At 43.4% G+C, this 22,113-nt stretch overlaps 1 protein-coding gene across 5 annotated transcripts in view; it reads left to right on the top strand.

Moving 5' to 3' along the window:
* Window positions 1-8,990: 8,990 nt before the first annotated feature.
* Window positions 8,991-22,113, top strand: part of MARK3 (microtubule affinity regulating kinase 3) — a 96,135-nt gene continuing 83,012 nt past the window's right edge. For 2 of the 5 annotated variants that reach the window (XM_067555013.1, XM_067555010.1), the window contains exons 1-2: window positions 8,991-9,769; window positions 19,378-19,416. In XM_067555013.1, coding sequence (XP_067411114.1) covers window positions 9,719-9,769; window positions 19,378-19,416 — 90 coding nt within the window. In that variant the 5' untranslated portion in view covers window positions 8,991-9,718. The remainder of the gene's footprint in view (window positions 9,770-19,377; window positions 19,417-22,113) is intronic. The other 3 variants (XM_067555011.1, XM_067555014.1, XM_067555012.1) reach the window with 3 other exon arrangements.

The following is a 22,113-nucleotide window of genomic DNA, read 5'->3' as shown; positions in this document are numbered from 1 at the left end:
ATTGTTCCTTTTTGAAACCAGCAGAATGAAAATTACTTTGCAAACATTTCTTTCTATTTTTTTTTTACCTGCTTGCGTTGAAAGCAGTTTTGTTTCATCAAGACTAGCAGGCAGAAGGAGGCTTAGAACAGGAATAGCAGAGGTGTTGTAGGTCAAGATTTAAGTACTTTGGTAGAGCTATGTCGGGAAACTTGCACACCATCTGCCTGCACTATGCATGGCTCAAGTTAGTCCTGTAAGTCCCTTGCTTTCATCAGCACTATATTCACTCATACTTTTGACAAGGAGACTTCGTATTTACCGCATCATATTACAACAAAGGCACCCAGAATACACAAATTAAATCCTTGTTCCAATGTTTTTGCAGAAGGTTGTTTATATGTAGGACTATCTTAAGCACTACATAATTGTAGGGTTAGGTCATTTACCTAAACATTTTTTACTTCACTAGAAATTGTAGTGGGTCTGTCTGTGTCAGTATGGAACTATTTGGAGACAGATTCTTCAAAGAAGAACTGCAGAATCTAGCTGTACTTTGGATGAGCAAAAATCTTCTCTCTTCCCCTCCACCGGGGTGCAAGACCAAAACTGCTGCTCCCGTGAAGAGGGGATACACACAGCATGGAGAGGCCAGGCAAAGGGACTCTGGAGCAGAGTTTTCTGTGGGAGCACACAGAACATCACTGATAAGCCAGGGAGTAGGATGGGTATGGTCAGTCAGTTTGCCAACTGCATGAATGCCCTGGCCACTAATCCTTCGGGGGAAACAGGACTGCATATAGGAAATACTCTAACCAGCTGCAGTAGTAGCAATAAACCAGATAGTCTGGTGTTCTACTTCAAGCTTGTAGGCCAGGGGAAGAAGTCTATCTCCCAAACTTCTGTGTGGTCCCTCATGTGAAGCCCTTTTGGGGTTTATGGAAGTGTTATGAATTTCACCCTGCTATGTCTCTAGCACCTGTGAGGATTATACATTTAAGTGTTCTTATTTAACCCATGTGAGTGCTACCAGTTGTAGATAACATGCACCACAAATGTGCAGATTTTCTCTCATTGCTACAAAACAATTCCTTCCCTACTAATGTTCAGGCACATCAATTATTAACTTGCACTTGAAAACATTACATGTACTGGAGTCATCTATTCTCTTCCCATCATTGTGAATGGAGCCTTTGATTCAATATTAATCACACAGGAAACACAGTGTAGGTGGAACAGTTACATGCCTGACTCAGAAGGCAAAGCCTCTGAAAGGATTTATATTTTAGATGAAACTCCATAGGGTACAAGCAGTCATATGAATGGAAGTTCTGTTGGTTTTAAATTTATTTGACTAAATTCATTGCTAGTGTCCCTTCACTGACTTTAGTGTAGTTACACTAAGGAAAACTTTTGCCAGTTGTCCTTTTGTATTTGTAGGACCCCCCCAGAGTGCACGGATTTATAGAAGACACAAATAAATACATTTTAAAACCTTTTTTAGCTTTCTAAACCCTAACCTTGTATCCAACATGTTCTCAATTCACTGTGATTAAACTATGGTTAAAACGGTAATTCTCGCTCAAATCTTGACCACCTAGCTTCTCCATGCATGCATATGGCCCAAATGGCAGTGGAACTGCTGTGGTCCTGCCATGTGTAGGAGATGGCAGAATACAGAGATACCATGCAGGAAGTCCATTCCTCTTCTGGACCATGAAACACTGCTCCAAAGGCACTCAGTCTTCTGTAGCATAGGAAGGGGAGTTTGGAAGTTAGGCATTGACAGGTGAGAGAAAGGTATGGAAGTTTTGTTGATGGATCTGCAGTAATGAACCTCATAGCCAGCTCCCTTCCCATGTGCAGGCAGGGAGAAATGCAATGGAGATGGAGTAGCTTTGCTACCATTCTAATGGGATTCTATCTCCTTCCATCCCCACTGTCTCCCTTGTGGAAAGGCCATTTACACAGGCTTTGCGCAGGGCCCAGGATTTGGGCAGTTCCTATTTATAAGTAAATATGAAATATTGATTCAGCTTCTAGTTGTAGGCAGTGATCAACTACTTTTCTATCAATAGCCTCATCATGCACCATTTTCAGACCACCACATTTCCCTCTTCACATTATAGAACACCCCTAGGATTTTGTATTCTTTGAAAGTTATTTGAAATGTTAAACACAAATACAAACAGTGATTTGAATTTTTTAAAAACCAGATCAACGCTGACAGAACAATCCAGTATATGTTCCATTGCACAACATTTCTAAAAAGAGAGATCAAAATATTCAGCCACCAGACCACAATCCATGGGGCCTGGGTAGTGCTAACAGATGTGTGCTTTTGTGGCTTTTAATTGGTTGCGCCCAAACTGGCAAAGGAGTGAGGAAGGACAAGATAGTCTCTTTTCTGGTACATAAAATGATTTGATTTGCAACATGTTGAGGCAGACCCTCAGCTGGTGTAAAAGGTCATAGCGCCATTGACTGCAGTGATGCTATTTACATCCACTGCTATGAAATGTCTTTGAGGCTCTAGCCTTAAAAGGGGGATTGTGAACATTCCCTGGCGTGGGTGGGGGTGGTGGCCCTCCCTTGCCATCAATCTCCAAGGGAGACCCCACCTCTCAGCCCCTATGCCCCTAGCAAGGGGGCGGGGGAAGTTAGTGGTTCCAGGCCTCCTCAGCCTGCTGGGTAATCCCACAGTCCTGGGTCCCTCACCAACCCTCAGGTGGGGCAATCCAGTAGGGGCCCAAACCCAGTCAGGAGCGGGCAGGCCAGGTAGGAGGCTGCTAGCTCTCTGCAGCGTCTGCACACAATTCCTGACCCAGGCCCTTGGGCAGGGCAGGGCTGGGCTAGTAAAGTGGAGTAGTCAATAGCCCTCTGCAGGGCGAGCAACAGCTCTCCACCCAGACCCTTAGACAGGGCAGGAGAGGGAAAAAAAAAGGAGCCATCTCTAGCCCTCGAGAGGGCGAGCAAACAGTTCACGGCCCAAGCCCTTAGGTATGGTGGGCAGGCAAAAGGGAGCAGTCTCTAACCCTCGGCAGGGTGAGTTAACAGTTCGCAGCCCAGGCTCTGCAGCAGGTCAGGGCCCAAGGGGGTAAATGGGTAGCAGCCCTAGGAAGGGCAAGCAAATAGACTAAAGCCCAGGCCCTTAGGCAGGGCGGACAGACAAGGCCAGTAGCCTATAGCCCTCGGCAGGACACACAAACCGTTTACAGCCCCAGCCCTCAGGCAGGGCGGGCAGGCAGAGCCATGAGTCTCTGGCCCTTGGTGGGGGTGATCACCTCAAGGTTGGGGTAGGAAGGGAGACACAGGTCCACCCAGCTCCACTGTGTCCCAGCCCAGGGCCCTGGCAGTGACAGGGTGTCCCATCACCAAGTCAGCAGGGCTCCAGCTGAAACACGCTGTCTCAACTGGAGGCCATAACACAGCCAGACAGGTGGTCTGGCTTCTCTGGGCTCCCTCCTTTCCCTGGAGTACCTGGTCTCCCAAGTCACCCTCAGGGTACTCTGCTGGGGGAGGTTCCCGAACACTTCAGCCTTACTGATTGGCAGCAGGTCCAGCAGCTCCTTGGGGCCATCCGCAGGGGGCAGCTATTGCAGGTACCTCCTGGGGTTTGCAGGGGATAGGCAGCTCCTCCAGGTTACAAGGCCCAGGGCTCTCCTCTGGCTTGAAGGGATCAGATAACTCTGGCAGGTCTTCAACGTCCCAACCAATTGGCAGTCTCCTCTCAGGATGACAGTCAGACCCAGCATCCAAGGAACAATATTCTTCTCCCTCAGCTAGTACCTTCTCCCAATTGAGCTGGAAGGCCCACTCTTTATACTTCCTATCCCACCTCTCCGCTCGGAGGTGGGTGTGTGTATGAACTTCCAGGTTCCGCTTCCTAGAGCGGGTTTTGCCTTCCCTTGCCATCAATCTCTGAGGGAGGCCACACCTCCCAGCCCTCACAGGGATAGAAATATGTCCCAGTGGGACTTCATACAAAAGCAACTCTCTGTGCTTATGGACACTTCTGTAGGATCAAAACTTGATACAGTACTATAGTTTAGAATATAAACACACACGTCTGGAAATTCAACCTTATATTTCCCACAGCAACTGTGACTGAGCCCCCTAATTTTTGGTGTGATTGTATGTGCTGTTAAATTTATGCCTTGGTGTATGTATGTGCAATATCACTGCTACAATTCCTCAGGGAGAACCACGACTTTGTATTTGGTATTTTTAAAATTTAAGTTCTTTACCATAACAATGTAGTTTTATACAGTGCATTATTATTTCTTTTCTTTTCTTTCTTTTTTTTTTTAAACGTGTGGTTGTAATCAGAAAATTAACATAAAACGGCACCTTAAATATGTCTTCTTCCTGTGTGTCTGAGCCAAATCTATTGACTTTACTGACAAAAGCAAGTTTTTACTATTGTTAGCACTGCAAAGACTATTTAGCACAGGAAAGTGAGCTGCAGTGTATACTGTCTCATATACAAACAACATTATCAGCTAAATTGCATTTGCAAAATCTCTTCTACCAGAGATACTGCAAGAGGCAGTAAATACAACTTGATTTTAGGATCCCAAGCTAAGTTTTCAGGGCCTTTACATAGAAAAATCACCTTCTTATTTGTGAATTCAACCTATTAAGTGCCTAATAGTGCCTTTGATATGGAAGTTACTGAAAAAAATATAAAATCCCACACAACCACTTTTCTGACTATAACCATATTTTTAAGAAGGAAAAAAAGAGTAAGTGGATGCATTTTGAAATAAACCTAACTATTTCAATGTGAGATAAAAAAACATTAAAAAAAAGAAAGAAGCTAGCTGCTATACAAGTCACCATCCCTGATGCAAGGTGTTTTAATATATGAAAAAAAAAATTCCTTAATCAGTGTAGCTGTTCATTAGCAACAACCCAGCAAGATATATGCTTCTTCTTGTTCTAAATATTTTTTTTTTTGGCAAGTTCTAACTACAAAATCATTTTATAATCAAATGTATAATTTTGAAAAAAAAAGTGTCTATTTAAAAAACTCCCATCAGACTTCAATGGAGCAAGCATTTTCACCATAAATGTTCATAATTGCACAATTTAGGTCCAATTTTGCAAACCATTGCTAATGTGGAAAAGTAGTATTAGGAAATTATGTCATATATTTTTTTATCTTTAAATGCTATTTAGTATCTGTGCACAGTACTCTCATTGACCTTGATGCTGCAAACACTTCGGACTGTGAGTAACTACTTTCACGTGTTGATGATCATTACTCAGAGGCCTAAGTGTTTTCAGGATCAGTGACACTGATGTTAGCTGGAGTCCCACAAGTGCAGGATGAGACCATTAATCAGATTAACAACCAAAGCAAATCTCTATCTATTTTGTTCCTTTTCCTGACTTCATCATAAGTCAATTAGAGTTTTTAGAAACATAGTGTAGGGAACATATTCTATTAGCAGCTGAAAAAGAAAAGGGTGAAGAATAGCCTTGTAGCTAAAGCACAGAACTGATCATCCGGAGATCTATGTACTTTCTCTGTCTCTGCCTCAGACTTCCTTTGTGACCTTGATAAACCAGAGAGAGGCAAATCCCTCCCCCTTCTCAGTGCAGAGGATCCTGCCTGCTACTGAAGAAGAGTGGTTCCATTACATGTGTCTCTGTATGTGGGGAAGCAACACATTCGGACAGCCTAAACAAGGGCTGTATAGCCTGTATGACATAGGTCCCTGGGGACTTTATGTGCACCACTATACAGCAAAGATTTAGCTCGGTTTGGGGGAAAGGCCAGAGGATATGCAATATGCAGATCCACTGGCCATTGCCCCATAGATGTGGGCAGGTGTTGTGGACACTACTCTAGCTCTAAGGATAACAGTGTGACACTCCTCTGCTTGGGTGGTTTTAGAACAGAATCTCACTATGCCTGTATCTCTAAAAATAGGGACAATAATACTTGCCTTCTGGGCAGGTAGGGAGGCTAAGCTAATAGATATTAAGCTTCCCAGATGAATTTTGCCATAGAAAGGCAAGGTATTATTCTTATGGGATCAAATCCTCAGCAATGTTGAGCATCTGCAACTCCCACTGGAATCAGGATTTAGCTCCTGATGTTTTATAGAACCTTATATTTTCTTCATTTGGTATTCTGAAGAAAGAAAAATAGAAGTCTTGTTTCTAAATCATTATGGACTGAGCACATGCAGTAATAACTTGTTTTATGTTCTTTAATTCAAAATTAATTCTGCATCCAAACAAATAAGGAATATGTATATTCTTAAAAGTGGTTATGCAAAATAACTACTGCTTATAGGAAATGTGTTTTGATTACACAAAGTCTCACCTCTTCCTACACACAGGAGCCAGGCACGTTAACATTAAAGCTTAACCATAATATTGTATCATATCTCAATACTGCCAAAGGTCCACAAGTGCAGCCCCTTACTCCCATGTGAAGTCCCACTAGGCCTGTCAGAGGGCTCTCCACTGATCCCTGGGATGCCTTCATGTGGCTGTGTTGGGGGAACAGCTCCATCCATCTGAAACCCCATTCTATCTTTCACTCACACTGCAGCCCCTCTCCTGCTCATGTTCCAGGAAGTGTAGTGCTCCCTCTTCATGGCTTGGGCCTCAGGCCAGGTCACTATCATTTTTTCCTTCTGTGGCACCAAAGTCACTAAACTGGTTGACCAGGTATCATTCCTGCCAGTTCAAAGCTGTGCCACTTCCCCAGGCCCACCTGTACTCCAGGTTCCACTTCAGGAACCCTCAGATTAGTGGTCAAGGTCTGTACTATCCCACACCTTATGGCTGTTTCTCTGATCCTTTTACTACCCCATCTCTATCAGGCTTTCATTCCACCACCCTTGTTGGTAGATCCGTCTTTCAGGACCTGGATCCCAGAGCTACTACTTTCCCCCTAGGTTTCTTCCTTTCCTCCCTCTAAGCCCAGAGAATGACACCCTTTTCTTCTTCAGTTCTGTAGTGTAGCAAACTTATTTCCTACTTTGTATCTTGTTCATGGCTTAGAGTCTCACATCTTTCCCAGTATTCTTAAAGAATTGCAAGCGTTTTTAAAATTAGGCTTAGGGTTGCCAACCCTCCAGGATTGTCCTGGAGTCTCCAGGAATTAAAGATTAATTTTTAATTAAAGGTTATGTCATGTGATGAAACTTCCAGGAATACGGCCAACCAAAATTGGGAATCCTAATTGGATCCCATTTTCTCTTTCTGCTGTAAACTTTCTGACTTTATGCCAGCTCTGCCTGCTCCTGTCCAACTGAGCTCCATCCTCAGTTAGTGATTTCCTATCAAGCCTAAACTCTCCCTCAGGTGTTACCTATCTGGTTACTTAGCCACTCCTGAGCCACCCTTTCCAGGTTAGTGCGAGGTGAATACCCCATCACAAGGCCATACTTACACAGCTCCTTTTTAGGGCTGGAGCCTTAAATATACTGTTACCACAAGGGGAAATGAAAACTTCTGGACTGAATCCTGGGGCCCTATCCTGCAGTCTCTCATGATCTTGCTTTCAGCAATCAAGATTCAGGATTGAGAATTCAGATGCTTAACCCTTCATTTTGTTAATGGACAGCTGAATGAGCCCCAAAGCTTTTGTTTCCCAACATTTCATACTGTGAACCACATTCTTATAAAGAAATTGTCTCTGGCCATCTCCCCATTCATTCACAATAGCATCAACACTATCCCCCTCATTCATAGTTATGTGGACTACTTCCTACCCGTTCTTGCTAACATAGACCACCTCCCCTCCCAATCACAAGTGCATGGACCACCTCCTCACCCCTTCCTGATCACATGCACCACCTTTCCCCACATCCATCGTGGTCACATTTACCATCTCCCCTCCATTCACAAATTATGCAGACCGCCTCCCTTCTCATTTACACTCATATCGACTATTTCCCAGCATTTTTGTGATCCTGTAATATCCTTGTGGCAACTACAGCAATTGTCTACAAAAAATTAATATTACTAAAGTATTTAATGTGTATTTAGCTTCAGATGTTTCAGCAGCAGGAAACAGAAAGGTGGAGCCAGCACTATGAGATCAGCCAGCTCTCCTAGGCCACGAACGTTAGGCAACACACAAAAAAGGGTCCAGCACTGTTTTCAAAGAGAATCAGGGCTGTGAGACTGACTCGTATAACAAAATGGCATGGTAATGACAGTAACTGTCCCAACATGGCAGCATCGCTACTGGGACATAAATTGGCTTGGGCCATTACCGCGGAATACGCAATGCCACCTGAAGTGGAGCAATGGCGATGGCGCTATTGCCAGGCCAAGCAGACCAGGGCTTGCCATTCATGCCAATGCTATGCAAGATGGAGCTGGGCGGTGCCACTTGGGCTGAGGCTGTGCAAATCAGAGCAGGGTGGCACTGCTGGCGCCAATGCCATTGAGGCAGAGCAGTGTGCTGCCGACGTCAGCACTGTAGGGGCGGGAGCAGGGCGGTGCCGGTGGCACCAATGCCACGAGAAGGAGCAAGGCAGCACCATTGACACCAACACCACACAAAGCAGAGCAGAGTGGTGCCGTCAGTGCCAATGCCACATGAAGCAGAGCAGGGTGGTGCCACTGCCACGGGAGGCGAGGAGGCACTGCCACTAGCGCAAGGCCATAGAGGCGCAGCAGGGCCGTGCCGCCAGTGCCAATGCCACATGCGATGGAGGAGGGCGGTGCCAATGCCATGTAAGGTGAGGAGGGGGGTGCAGCTGATGCCAACTCCATGCCAGGAGCCCAAGTTGTGGGCTGCGTGACTCCTGGGTGGGTGGGCACGCTGGGGTGGGCGCGCCTGTGGCTGAGGGGCTGGCTTTGGTGGGTGAACTAAGAAGCCCCAAGCCTTGGCAGCCACGCAGGGAAGCTCGTTGGTCCCACCCACACCCTAGAGGCGCTCAGTCAGTCCCTGCAGGGGCCTCCCCTTCGTCAGCCAGGGGCCCTAGCAACAAGCAGCTGGCGCCGGCCGCCCAGCCCAGCAGCAGGGCAGGGGGCGGGCTGACCGGGCTCTTCCGGTTCAGGTCGGCCTCGGAGCGGAGGAAGCCGGGCGGCCATCTTGGATCCTGCCTCCCTCCCGCTCCCGGAGCGGGCGGCGCTGAGCGGCGGGGGTGCAGGCTGCCGGAGCCGGCTCGCGGGGCTCCTGTCCTGACACCCCAGCTCGGAAGGCGCACGGGAGCCCGGGCCAGCCCGGGGGGCGGCGGGCGCGGGAGGCCCAGCATGCGAGCGGAGGCCCGGTGAAGCGGGGCCGGGGGAGAGGCGAGGAGAAGGGAGAGGGGAAGCGCTTCGGAGTGGGCCTGCCCGGTTGCCCCTGTGCGGAGCTGGCTGCGGAGAGGCGGCTTGGCTTCCTGGCCGGGCTCTGCGGCGCCCCGCTGCCCTCTCCGACTCCGAGCCGCTCCTTCGCCCCCCCTCAGCCCGCTGCGCTCTGCGAGGATCGCCCCCCCACCCCCCGGGCGCGCCGGGCTCCTGAGCTGGCTGTAGGATGAGCCCTGAGGACTGGCAGAGGGGGACGCTGCTCCATCCCCCGGCTGGAATATAGCTCCGAAGTGGGGTGGCGGCGGGGGAAATAAGCAGCCCCCCACCCCCTCCCTTGATGGTGGCCCTTCGTAACCACTGTCTCGCAGCAGATTCACAAGGTTTCTTTTGGGTGTGGGGGCGTTGGTAGGTTTTTGTGTGGAGGGGGGAGTTTTGTTTTGCTGTCGCAAGCAGCCAGCACAACCGAATTAAAATGTCCACTAGAACTCCATTGCCTACGGTGAACGAGCGCGACACTGAGAATGTAAGTAACCTGGGAGCGCTGCGCTGGCTGGGCTTTGTGTGTGGAGGGGGCGCTGGGGTGGCCAGACCTGACTGTCACCTAAGGAGCCTGTGCTGAAGGGCTCTGATGGCTGTGTGTGTCGCTCGTGTGGTTGTGTGACTGCTGTACACAAAGGATGGCATGCGTATGGGGGAGGGGGTATGTTTTGTATCCAAACACAAACATGTCTCAGAAGAGAAAATAGAGAAAAATGTGCATTTGTTTTAGCAGATGCTGGCCCATAAACCCATAGGTGTAATTTGAATGCAAGACATTGTACAGAATCAAACTGTGTAATTTAAAATCCCCAAAGTGGAGCCTGGGTTTGCGGGTATATATTTTATTCTTGCTGTTGTGACACTGGTTCAAGGCAGCATCCTGGCAGCTGGATGTTGTTAAACGGATGTTTCATAGGTGTGTGAAGAGTATTGTCATAATGAGTGCTATCACTGAGGTTCTATGCCTGCTTATTAAATTACTGAAGTCACTGTTTAACTAAGTGTCCCTCAAGAACTTGGTGTGCTGGTGGTAGTGTTTAAAAAAATGAAACAAACCCAACCACAAAACCCTGCAGTGTTTTAATGATGTATCTTTATAGTGCAAATACTGTTTCATATATTGGTGATGCAGAATTTGGAAAACAATAATCCATCTGCCCTGGTGTTTGTAGTTGTGTGGTGTTAAAGTGTCAGTTGCAAAAACAAGCAGATAAAGCAGTAGTGAACAGGCTGCAGAGAACAATCCTGTACTGCCAGGGGAGGACTGGGTGACCTAGATAATAAATCTTTCCATCTCTTATTTGTATGATTCTAAATGACATGTACAATAGCTTGATTGTCACCTGTTCAGATATTGAAAGGTCCCCTTTTCTGAAATTAGCAGATAAATCAGAAAGTCCTCCCTCTGTTAAAAGGTAGCATTTGTTAAACACGTTGTAAATAAAACTGCATGTTTTAATAGGCTCAATCAACAGTAATACTAGCATTTTATCTGAAATACTCTTTCATATGCAAATAAATTGTGTTTAGAAACTTAATAAAACCAAAAATCAAACTAAGTGAGACAAACTCTCTCTGAATATAAACCTTATTTGCTTAAAGTTGAGACAAAACTTATTTGACTTTAGAATAATCAGTCTAAAAGGAAAAATTATTAGGAAAAAACTGGTCTTTCTGTGTGAGAGGGTGTGCAGATGAGTTGTCAGTTTACACAACTCTGAAGGACAAATAAGTAAGTTTATCAATGAGCATTATTTATATTTCTTTCATTATAAATATAACTAAGTATTGTTTAGAAACCTTATGCTGGGTCTGAGTAAAAGGGATTGGTGAGATATATGCATATTTTAGATTGAAATAAAGAAAAGGAAAATTAAGACTGAGTATCAGGAAAAACTGCCAGATTTGTTAGAGAGCAAATAGTCTTCTAAGGGAACTGGTGGAAGTTCTGTTGCTTGAAACATTTTAAAACAAGACCAGACAAAGCATTAGAAAACAGTCTACATAGAACAGTCACTGCATTGGCAGGGATTTGGATTTTATTGACATACTAGTCATCTCTCACTTCTGTGATCTTTATTTGTTTTAGCCCTAGGTACAACCTGCAAGCTAAGGTTGAGCAAAAACTAAGCATATTTTGTTGCAGAATCTCAATGGGCTTCAGCCTAAGGGCCAAAGCTGCCCTGTGGAAGAAAATCATTAACAGTGAACATTTTAGTGGCCTTTTGTATTCAACTGAACTAGTAAACTGCCTAAACAGATTCCCCAGTAATGTTTTGGCCAGTCATTGTGCTCAAGGTTTTTAAACTTCAGTTTGGTCTCATCCTGATCAACCAGTCAAACCACTTTAGAAATTGTTTAAAACTGGTTGTATAATTTGTTTAAAATCCCAGTTTAATATTTTGGAAACATGTTATTTGACATTTGGGGCTAGAGTTGAAGCTTTTTTCCCATGCAGGTATTTCATTCTAGTTTCAAAATATAGAATAAATTATGTAGTAATTTTCATAATTAATGTACAGTGCTTGTCTTCATTGCTTGCAGACATGTCACTTTATGCTCTGAACAAGGCAAATTTGCAAGCTAAGCAAAACTGGGATGAGATACTTATAGGTAGTAGTATTGTGATTCAGCAAGCTAATCCTTTTTAGTCATACTGAACCAAAACCCAAGTATATAGTACTGCACTGCTTGAGGTGCCACTTTGCAGATGTTGTGACCATCAGTGATTAAAAAAAATTTGCACTAGGATCCTTAATATAAAGTGTTGTTCTGGCCAAATTTCAACTCTGGTATTTATATTCTTTCTGCCTAAACTACCTCTAAATTTAGTTCAATATAAAATTAATCTTTATTCCTATTTTAATTCAAAGATACGTTATTATTCACTCCTAGTCTAACTGTTCTTCCACCCCAAAGATGGTTTATTTTATTGGCAGGTAAAATGAAGCCTTACCTACATAGATGAGGCTTAATTAGTTAATGTTCCTAAAGCACTTTGATCTTTAGATGAAAGGTGCTTAGAAATGCAGAGTATTTAGAGACAGCCTTTGGGCCATGGTCATGGGACCCCTTAATGACTTCTCTATACTAGGAAAATTACCTAGTGCTGACAAAGGACACAGTTTAACCAGTGCTAAGCCTGGTTTAACTGTAAGTGTAGGCAAAGACAAACCACATTAAGCACAGTTTCTGAAACCAGTTGGTTTCTGAAATGATAGTGAACAAAGTTTGTCTTTGTCTATGCTCTCGGTGAACCATGTTCAGCAATGGGTAATTTCTGAAGTGTAGACAAGGTCTCATCATCAGTGATCAATTTTTTTCTTTTTTTAAAAAAAGGCAGTGTATAGCTCTCTTTGTTACTGAGACACCCTTCAAAATGTAAACCATTAGAGTGGAAAGTTTGTCACAGTGGTTTTCCCTGAAAGCTTAAAACATGGTCATTTGTGTTTTCCAGCCAAGAAAGGCAGGTCTTCGAGGCTCAAGAATCTGTGGCTAGGAGTCCCTTATTTTTGGTAGGAAAGGGACCCAGTATGACTCTCATGTAGGGGAGCTATCTGATTTCCATTGATGGCAATAGGACTGCCACAAGCTGGCTGCCTGCCTGCCTGCCTGCAAATGAGCTGGCTTATGCTCTGAGCTACCATTGTAGCTTCTGGCCACAAAGGTGGAGCAGCTTATCTGAGGAACCTGTGAAGCTGAAGGCTGCTGGCCATACTGATTAAGTCTCCCGGTATGTCAGGGATACTCCCATTTGCCACCAAAATTTTCCAACTCCTGATTTAGTAATGTTATCACCTGGATACAAAAAATTTTATGCCAAATTAAAAAATTAAGTTACATTACCCAGAATTGTATACATCAGAGTCTCTCTCTCTCTCTCTCTCTCTCTCTCTCTCTCTCTCAAAATCAGAGAGAGACTGATGCACACATGTAGCTGACTCTCAAGATTCTGGATAATGTAGTTGTGTCTTTGGAATGCTATTTAAAGTAAGTGGGGGAAGACCGGAGAGGGAAGAATTCTTTCTCTTCCCTGCCTCCTCAGCCAGGGATGGGTGCCAGTCTGCCCCAGCTCTGATGCACCATCTCTTTCCTGGGCATAGTGACAGCCTCTGCATAGCCAGGGCATGTGTGGTCCCTAGCCATTTGGGGAGCCACAGGCCTGGAGGGGGTTGGTTGATCAAGTGGCCAGGGGTCTGGATGATGTCAGGGTTCCCAGCGGTGGGAGGTGTCTTGGATCAAGAGGGGCCCTGTACTCCAGACAGGCTGCCTCCTCTTCACCCCACCTGGGAGCCCAGGCCCTTCATGATTCTGGGCCAAAGCACTGTCACTCAAGCCCTCTCACTGGGAGCCAGCCACTGGCATCTTTCGGCCTTGCTTTCTGAGAGGATAGGGCACATGTTCCTGCAGGCAGAGCAGGGTATTCAGGGGCAGCTCAGGCTGCAGGCAGTGCCAATGGAGCAGCCAGAGGCTCTCAGCATTCACAGGTGAATGACAGCAGGCTGGACTGGTGTGCAAACAGGGATGCGTAGGGAATGAGGGTGAAGTGGGGAGACTATTTGGGACCTCTTTCATCTGGCCTCCCACTAGAGACCACAAATCTCCCTGAAATTAATTTGAAAATGTTTGGTCAATATGCTGCTGGCATGTGGAGGGGGCAGAAGAAGAGGGGAGCCAGTCTTCTGTCCTCCACCCCTGTTTGGGTGGGGGATAATACTTTTGAAGGTGAAAAGGAAGCAGTATGAGGCAGAAGAGGTCTCCCTCTCACGGAGCTAGGGGAGGGGTGAATCCTAATGAAGGAGAAGGGAATTAAAAAGGCACGAAGGGTTGTGGGGGAAGAACCTCAGAATGGGCAGAGGAATTGGGTCAACCTTGGGTTGTGAATGGTGGTGAGGGAGAACTGTGGAGAAACAGTGGAATGCAAGGGAAGTAAAGGGGGTATGAGGAACAAGAGGTGGGGAAAGATAGCAATGGGAAGAACAAGGCCCTGAAGAACAGAGAATGGGGCAAATAAATGGACAGAATGAGAAGAAAGTTTCTTCTCGAAGAGAGAAGATGAGGAAACTGTAGATAGAAATGAGAGGAAATACAAATGACATGGAAATCCTTAGAATGAATCAGGTTTTAAAAAACCACGAAGAAACGGAAGGGGGAGAGACAACAATTTTCAGGCTAATTAAGTTTATTTAACTTGTGTTTGTTTTATTGTATTTCAATAATACAAGCTGTGTATCTGTAAAGGGATGATGTGACTTTTGAGCATTTATTAATTTTGCTAAATACTCTGAATTCTTAAGTTTAAATAATTGGAGAAAAATAACTACAACTTACCTTTTAGTAATCTTCATGACCATGGCTAAATGAAGGATTGTCCATTTAAAAAATGTTGAGATGTTAGCAACTATGCTTGTGCAAACTCAGCCATAATTAGGTGGGCTCCACTTCTACTAAAGGAAGTTCCTGATAGCTCTGAAGTCCCATCACTTCCTTTTTATTTGAAATAAGTGAGATGAATTTTTGGGCCCACCCCAAACTTCAATTACTAACCCTCTCAAAATCCTAAGTCTGGCTCTGAAAGGACTATATTATTTAAAGTGTATTAATTTGTGCAAATTAGGGTGTAGACAATCTGGAAGATTAGATTTATTTTATGCAATCTTTACTAGAAATGTCCTATTATAAATGTAAGTATTTAATTGGAAGGCTATCTCTGGCAAAATGAAATTAGGGTCAGAAAAATCCTGTGTACCTATTACTGAAAGAGTTTTTTTTAAACATTGTGATGACTGAGAAGAGAAGGTTAAGAGGTGACTTGATTACTTACAGTCTGTAAGTACCTACATGGGGAACAAATATTTGATAATGGGTTCTTTGGTCTAGCGGAGAAAGGTATAACATGATGCAATGGCTGGAAGTTGAAGCTAGATAAATTCAGACTAGAAATAAAGCATACATTTTTAACAGTGAGGGTGTTTATTGTGAGAAACAGAGGATACATTGGAACAATTTTCTTAGGGTCATGGTGGATTGTTCATCATTGGCAACTTTTAAATGATGATTGGATATTTTTCTAAAAGATAGGCTCTATGAACTATTTTGGGGAAGTTTTATGGCATATTGTATATAGAAGGTCAGACTAAATTATCACAATGGTCTCTTCTGGTCTTGGAATCTGTGAATTGCTGTAAATTAAATTGCCACCTTCACTTAGAAGAAATTAAATGTACCATAATAACATAGTTACATAGGAAATTCCACATGAAATGTTTTATTCCTATCACAAGTTTAAATTAAGAGTGTGAAATATACTCCTTTACATTTTTTTAGTAATTGGGATATCTTTAAACATTCATTGTACTTCTGGATATATAATATATTTGACTATTCTTTATTACATTGCAGTGTATTAAGAGTTTGTATTTTGACATGTTAAAGTTAGGCATGTTACATGCCAGTTTGAGCTGCACTGAATCATCTACTTTGTATCACCCAAGATAATTTGGTGTTGTGATACAACAAAAAATGCAGGCTTGTGACATGCCTCTCTTTTGCCATGTGTTTCACAAAATACATTCTTGCATTTTGGTTAAATAGTTTCCATTCTTTCTGTTTCATACCACATGCATAAACAGCGGAAATAAAACTGTACCTCTCTAGCTTGACTCAGAAACCTTGCAAAGAAATAGAACAGCTCCTCATTGACTAAAGATTGAGAATGGTGTAAGGATAGATAATTCTGGCTGAGATTGGAGGTATTTGTCCCTCTAAATCCCCTGTTTCTCACAATAGCATATGTTTTTGCTACTTCCTCCCTCTCTTGGTCAAATACCACCTCTTTCTGGGGTTGTGCTGGCACAAAAATGGGAGAGACTAAGAGCTTGTCTACAATTACAGTACTGCAGCAACACAGTTGCACTGGTGTAGCTGCGCTGTTGTAGCACTTGATGATGGCCCCTACACCAACAGGAGGGCTTCTCACGTCAGCATAGGTATTCTATCTCCCCGAGAGTTGGTAGCCATTGACAACGCGCTATCTACACCGGGGGTTAGATTGGTATAACTATGTCGCTCAGAGGTGTGGAGAATCCACACCCCTGAGCAACGTAGATATACTGACATAAGGTAGTTTAGACCACGCCTAATCAAGCTTCTTTTGGGGGTTGGAGAATGTTATTCATTCTGTTTAGAGTGGAGAATATCCTCCTGTTAAATTTGTACAAGTTGACCTGCAATGGAAATATGCTTCATAGGACATAGATGCGCTTAGAAGTTAATCTTGAGGGGTGCATAACACCCACAATTTCATTTAAATCAATCTCTTGGGGTCCAATTTAATAAGTATATTTGTAGGTCAAAGCATGTGTCTTCTAAAATAACATCTTGCTGAACCATTATGTATCTCAGCTTTCGTATCAGATTTGTTCCTGCAGGATTAAAAGTCTAAACAAGGTTTTTATAACTGCAAGCTTGACCTGGTGTCTGCAAATCAAGTGGGTCCTTTTTGTTTCATACATAATTACTAACAATGATGATTCTGGAACCAACTTACTTAGCAATTTTATTGATGATGCAGAGTAGAATATGACTTGCTCCTTTTCAGCTATTTATTACTCTCCAGTACCAATGTCATTAAATATTCATTTTGGTCAGTAAATAAAGCAAGTATTTACTTGAAAAATACAATACATTTCAAATCCAGATATGTGAGTAACAAGTGCCTTAAAAAAAGTTTATTTTCAAAATGTTGCCACACCTGGATGATATATTTTGTATTAAACCAACAGGATTCCTACATTTCATTTTGGAACCCTATGATAAGCACTTGACAAGAAAATACACTTTTGTTTTCGTATAGTATATGGAGTATGGCTCTCACTGATCATTTGCTGTGTCGGATGGAATGGAGAGAAATCAGGGATGTGACTACTCCGGAAGAGCTCTGTGAGGCAGAGTTGCAACACCCTAGTAATTGCCTATTGCCTTACAAGTGGAACTTGTCCTTTGTTTATGGCTGCTGAGCCTTAACTAGCAAATTATTCCCAATTCTGGATCTTTGGTGTTATGATAATCAGCTTCATCATTGAGGTTCTGTCCACAGAGCTCTTCCTTTGTCTTACACAATTATTAGTATTTCCCATGCAGAACTAACACACAAAACATTTGTGGGCTGGAAATCCCTTTCCCACATATGGTAGTGTCCCATGCACCCTGTCATTGGCCAGTCAACCTTATTAACCCTCTCATGGCTACTGAATGCAATGTTTTGGGGCTCCGTCACATTTGCTGAGAATAGGTGGGTGTGTCCCCAATTCAATTATCTCCCCTTTCCCCAAGAGATTGGGGAGCATTAGTGGTATGTGTCATGATATCTAGGCTATTTGTACTAAAGATTAATTGATCTGTAGGTTGTCTTTTTTTAAAAACTGATTGTTGTTTGGCAAGTATGACCTTACTTAACTGGCCTGTGAATTTAATTGAGTGTCATACTAGCTAGACAAATGGCAGGAGATTATCTGGTTGAGAGGCCATAACATTGTATTTGCACAATAAATTCTGTTTCTTTTTGAGAGCAAGATTCCAACTTGGAACCATCCAAACTAGTTTTTTTTCTCACTTCATACTTATGGTTTAGTGATACAAGGTCCTTTTATCCATTTCTTTGATCAAATTCTGCCCTAACTTTTATATGCTTTATTTGATCACATTGACCATAATGGCATGGTTGCACAAGTACAAATAACGTACTTCTGCTAATGGTCTAGGGGCCAGGTTCTGTCCCAAGTCCTTTCTCATGATGAAAAGTACCATGCATAGTCCCATAAATATCAATTGGATTATGTGTGAAGAAAGGTACTATTCTACAGTATGAGTGAGGGGAGTGAACCTGGCCTTTTAAATAGTTTCTGGTGCTCTAATATGTCCAGTAACTCATAGTGTCACCAATTAAATGTGAATAGTCTAATTTTTTTCCACTTCAACTTTGTTGTAAATAACACTAGATTAGTATGAAACTGAATTTTAAACTTCCAATTTGTTATATATTTGCATTTTATATCTGGGCTTGAACAATTAAAAAAGTAGTCAGTTCCTCAGTTTCACTTAGTTCCTCAAATATTTGCAGTTTGAGTTATAAACAGTGCAGGGAATGGGATTTTTAACAACATTTTCCATTGGAATTTTAAAAAGCCCACATGTGGTGCAGCTAGTTAAATTGACATGATTCTTATTGGTTCCATTATTTTCCAGAGTGTTCTAAGTAGCAGCCATAAAAATTGATAAGTTGCGTTATTTTACTTTGTTGCAGTACAAAGCTATGAGTGACAACAGAGGCAATGGGGATGTCTATAGTCTTAAGAAGACAGCACTGTATATTGGTTTAGGTTTGATTGGCATGTGTAAGGTTATCGTCACAACCACATGAGCTAGAGACTTCAATTTTTTAAAAGACCGTTTCGGTTCTGTGGAAATTGATATAATTGGGCCTTCCTCTCAGGAAAGCTTCCTACTTAGGAAGTCTCAGTGAGCACCTAGATTTTTTTTCAAGCTCTGTGCATAATCTGTGTAATACTTTATGCCAGTGGTGCCCAAATTTTTCCTCTCGCATCCCCCCTTCTGTAATGGAATGTATCTGCCCTTTTCCCCCCTTAGGCTGGGACAGAGCGGGGCTGGGTGGTGCTCTCTCCCTGCCTCTGAGGGGGCTGGCTTGGGCCCTGCTGTGTCCCCCCCAGATGTTCCTCTGTGCCCCCCTGGGGGATGCACCCCACATTTTGGGGTCCACTGCTTTATGCCCACTTGAGGAATTTACAATAACATTCCATCAACCCCAGGTTTTCCCATTTCTATTAACAACTTCCTACAGTATTATATTTAACTGTAAAATCTTGCTAACTAATGAATCTAATCATCCTCTCTATTTTGAGTGTTTCTGATGTGCACCTATCATTGTGGTGTCTGTGCTCTGAATATATAGATGTAAGGTAGAACTAACGTTGTCGAAAGGAATGTCAGCTCCTCCATGCTTCATTTGCTTTTTACTTTTTTCTTTCTTTTCTTCTTTTCTCTTATGCTTGTCATTATCTGGCCTTGGGAAAGGATGTCGTCTCTCCACTGGGGGAAGGCTTTTGCGAAAAGGTGGGTTTTGTATTGTGTTCTGAAAACAGTTGAGCTTAGAATCAGTCGGATCTCTTGCAGTAAGGAGTTTCACAGCTGGGAGAGACTGTGCTCCTCCTTCTTAAATGTCTTCCTGGTGTCAGAATCCTTGTGGAGTAAAGCTGTCTCACTTGGTTGCAAATGGAGAGGTGGCTTCTGAAATAGCCAGCCCTGTGCAAGAATACCTTAAAGATTGAGACTTTGGATTGGGGCACTGCAAGTATCAGGATGTTACTCCTGGAGGAATTCTGTGTCAAAAAATTAAAAATTCTGCGCACAATATTTTAAAATTCTGAAAAATTCTACATATCTTATTTGTCAAAATAACACAATATAATCACACTAGTTTCGATTATTTTGTTAATTTATTTCAAAATACCTATCAGCAAGTATGTCTGTTGTTGTGCAAAATTAAGCACTCGGGACTTTTTCAAGGGGAAAAGGCAGTATGCTGCATTTATTGACAAAAACTAAAGTAATAACTAACTTAAACCTACACATACACATGCCCAAATGCACCAGAAAGCGTTCTATAGTTATATATAGCTACCAGTCCTGCTCGTGGCTTTAGATCGTAGCTAGGGTCCGTTGCTGGAGTTCGTGGCTCGTGGCAGCTACCTGGCCATGGAAGCTGGGCACGAGGAGAGCAGGGTTTTTGTCGGGCGTGCACCGACGCTCTTCTTTAGATGATATGTAGAACGCTGTTTTTCCCCCAAAGCCTTGAAATCTCACCCAGTCTTTTATAGGTTTTTCAGTTCTGCTGTGTCACGTCGCTTCTCTGTGACCCTTGATTGCTGGTACAATAGCAGACGTGACTTTCAGCTTGTTCTTTGATGTCTTTGATTAAGTTTGATTAAGTTTTTCTGGGGTAGATCCTTCTTTGCTTTTTGGGGCTGTGTTCACACTCTTCAGCCTAGGGTGGACTTCACACTTCATCAGGACAAGCTGGCAGTTTGGGTCTGACTCACACACACATACACCCTCCATTCGTACCTTGTTCGGATAACTATCTTATTCATCTAAAGGTTTAGAAAGGGTTTGACACAAGATGGAGTACATAGGGTCAAAATGGGGATTTATATTCACAATATGGAGTATGACTGAGAGAAGTTCAAATGTTAGACAAAATTGTGAGATGGTGATTATACATAACCATATAGAGGCTGACACAAATAAGGTATGAATTAATCTACACTATGAATTAATCTACAGGGTTACAATTACAATTTTATTCCTACACTGTAACAATACAGACAGCAACAACAAAAAAGATTCAGGAAATGTTTTGACAAATATGTTCCTTATTAGGCATATTAATACAGAACTTTGAGTAAATCATTTATACTACAATTCAGGAACATATTTCCTACACCCCTGAGAAGCAGTGCAAAGGCTTGGGGGAGTCAGGGGTAGCAGAGGAGCTCAGGGAGAGGGATGGAGCCTGAGAGTGAATCTGGAGGGTTGTTGGGTATGGGTGGGATAAATATGGAACAGGTTGTGATTTGAGGGGAGGGGTACGGGGGGCGGGAAGAGGGATTGTTAAGGAATTGGGGAGCTCCATGCAGACCGTGGCTGGTCCCAGCTTCTCCCATTCAGTTAGGCACATCTGCCCCCTCTCTGGTGTGGCCCTGCAGCCCCCCTCCCGTTCAGTCCCTGGCTCAGTGCTGTCACCCCACTAGCTCCTGAGCCCGCACCCCAATCTGTTGCCCCTGTTAGCCCTTCTGAACTCATCTGTGACCCCACCCCCAGCAACCCTATGTGCCCCACCCTGTCAGTCCCATTCCTCCTCACTTGGCCCTACTGTGAGGAACTCAGCTTCTCTGCTGGCCAGCTGCCCTCCTTTTTTAACACCACGGTGGCCCCTGGTGGGCAAAAGGTATAACTGTAGCACCTCTCCAGCAGAATTTATATTCTACAGAGAAAAAAAAAATCTGCGGGGGAATATGAATTGTGTGCATGTGCAGTGGTGCAGATTTCCCCCAGAATAAGACATGGGAAAAGAGGTAATCTTGTGATTAGGGTGCTGGACTGGAATTCAGGAGATGTATTTTAATACTGGCTCTGCTATAGACTTCCTGTGTGATCTCTAGTTAGCCAGTCTCTCTGTGCCTCAGTTTTCCATCTGTAGGATAATGCAGTTGTTCCTTAACTAACCATGATGACGCAAGGATAAAGTCATTTTGTGACACTCTGCTATGGTGAGTGTCATAGAAGAGCCTTACATTTTTTAAGCTGTATATCCACGTGTTTGACCCACCAATCATTTAATATTTAAAAAGGTTAACTGCTAATAAATAACCCCTAGATGGGGTTAAAATATTAATGTTTTATTTGTGTCTTTAAAAGCTATTAAATGGCCCCAGCCTACTCTTCACTTTCTGGTTGAAGGGTAGGTTTATTACAGAAGCCCTTATTGGAGGAAAACCAGTGGGCAGAACTGTATCTATTAGGTTGGGACTCTCTGCCTGTGAAAAAACAAACAGCTTATCCTTAGAAAAGCTGTGTGGGAGGGAACTGAGAATCTGCTTGTGGTGGTGAGTTAATGCATTGAATTAATTTGTCAAGGAAGCAGTTTGTGAGCTGTATTGCTTGCCAGGGGGAATTAGGTAACTCCATTAGCAGGATAGGAGATACTATTTCTCTTGCTTCTTCAGCTTCCCCAAGCTTTCCTGAAGAAGC

Source organism: Emydura macquarii, unplaced genomic scaffold, assembly GCF_026122565.2.
Source record: "Emydura macquarii macquarii isolate MOO-44397 ecotype Brisbane River unplaced genomic scaffold, CSIRO-AGI_Emac_v2 contig_1551, whole genome shotgun sequence".
In the NCBI taxonomy this organism is placed as follows: Eukaryota; Metazoa; Chordata; order Testudines; family Chelidae; genus Emydura; species Emydura macquarii.
The sequence above is the reverse complement of the archived record's forward strand: the minus strand, read 5'-3'. Positions and strand labels throughout refer to the sequence as shown.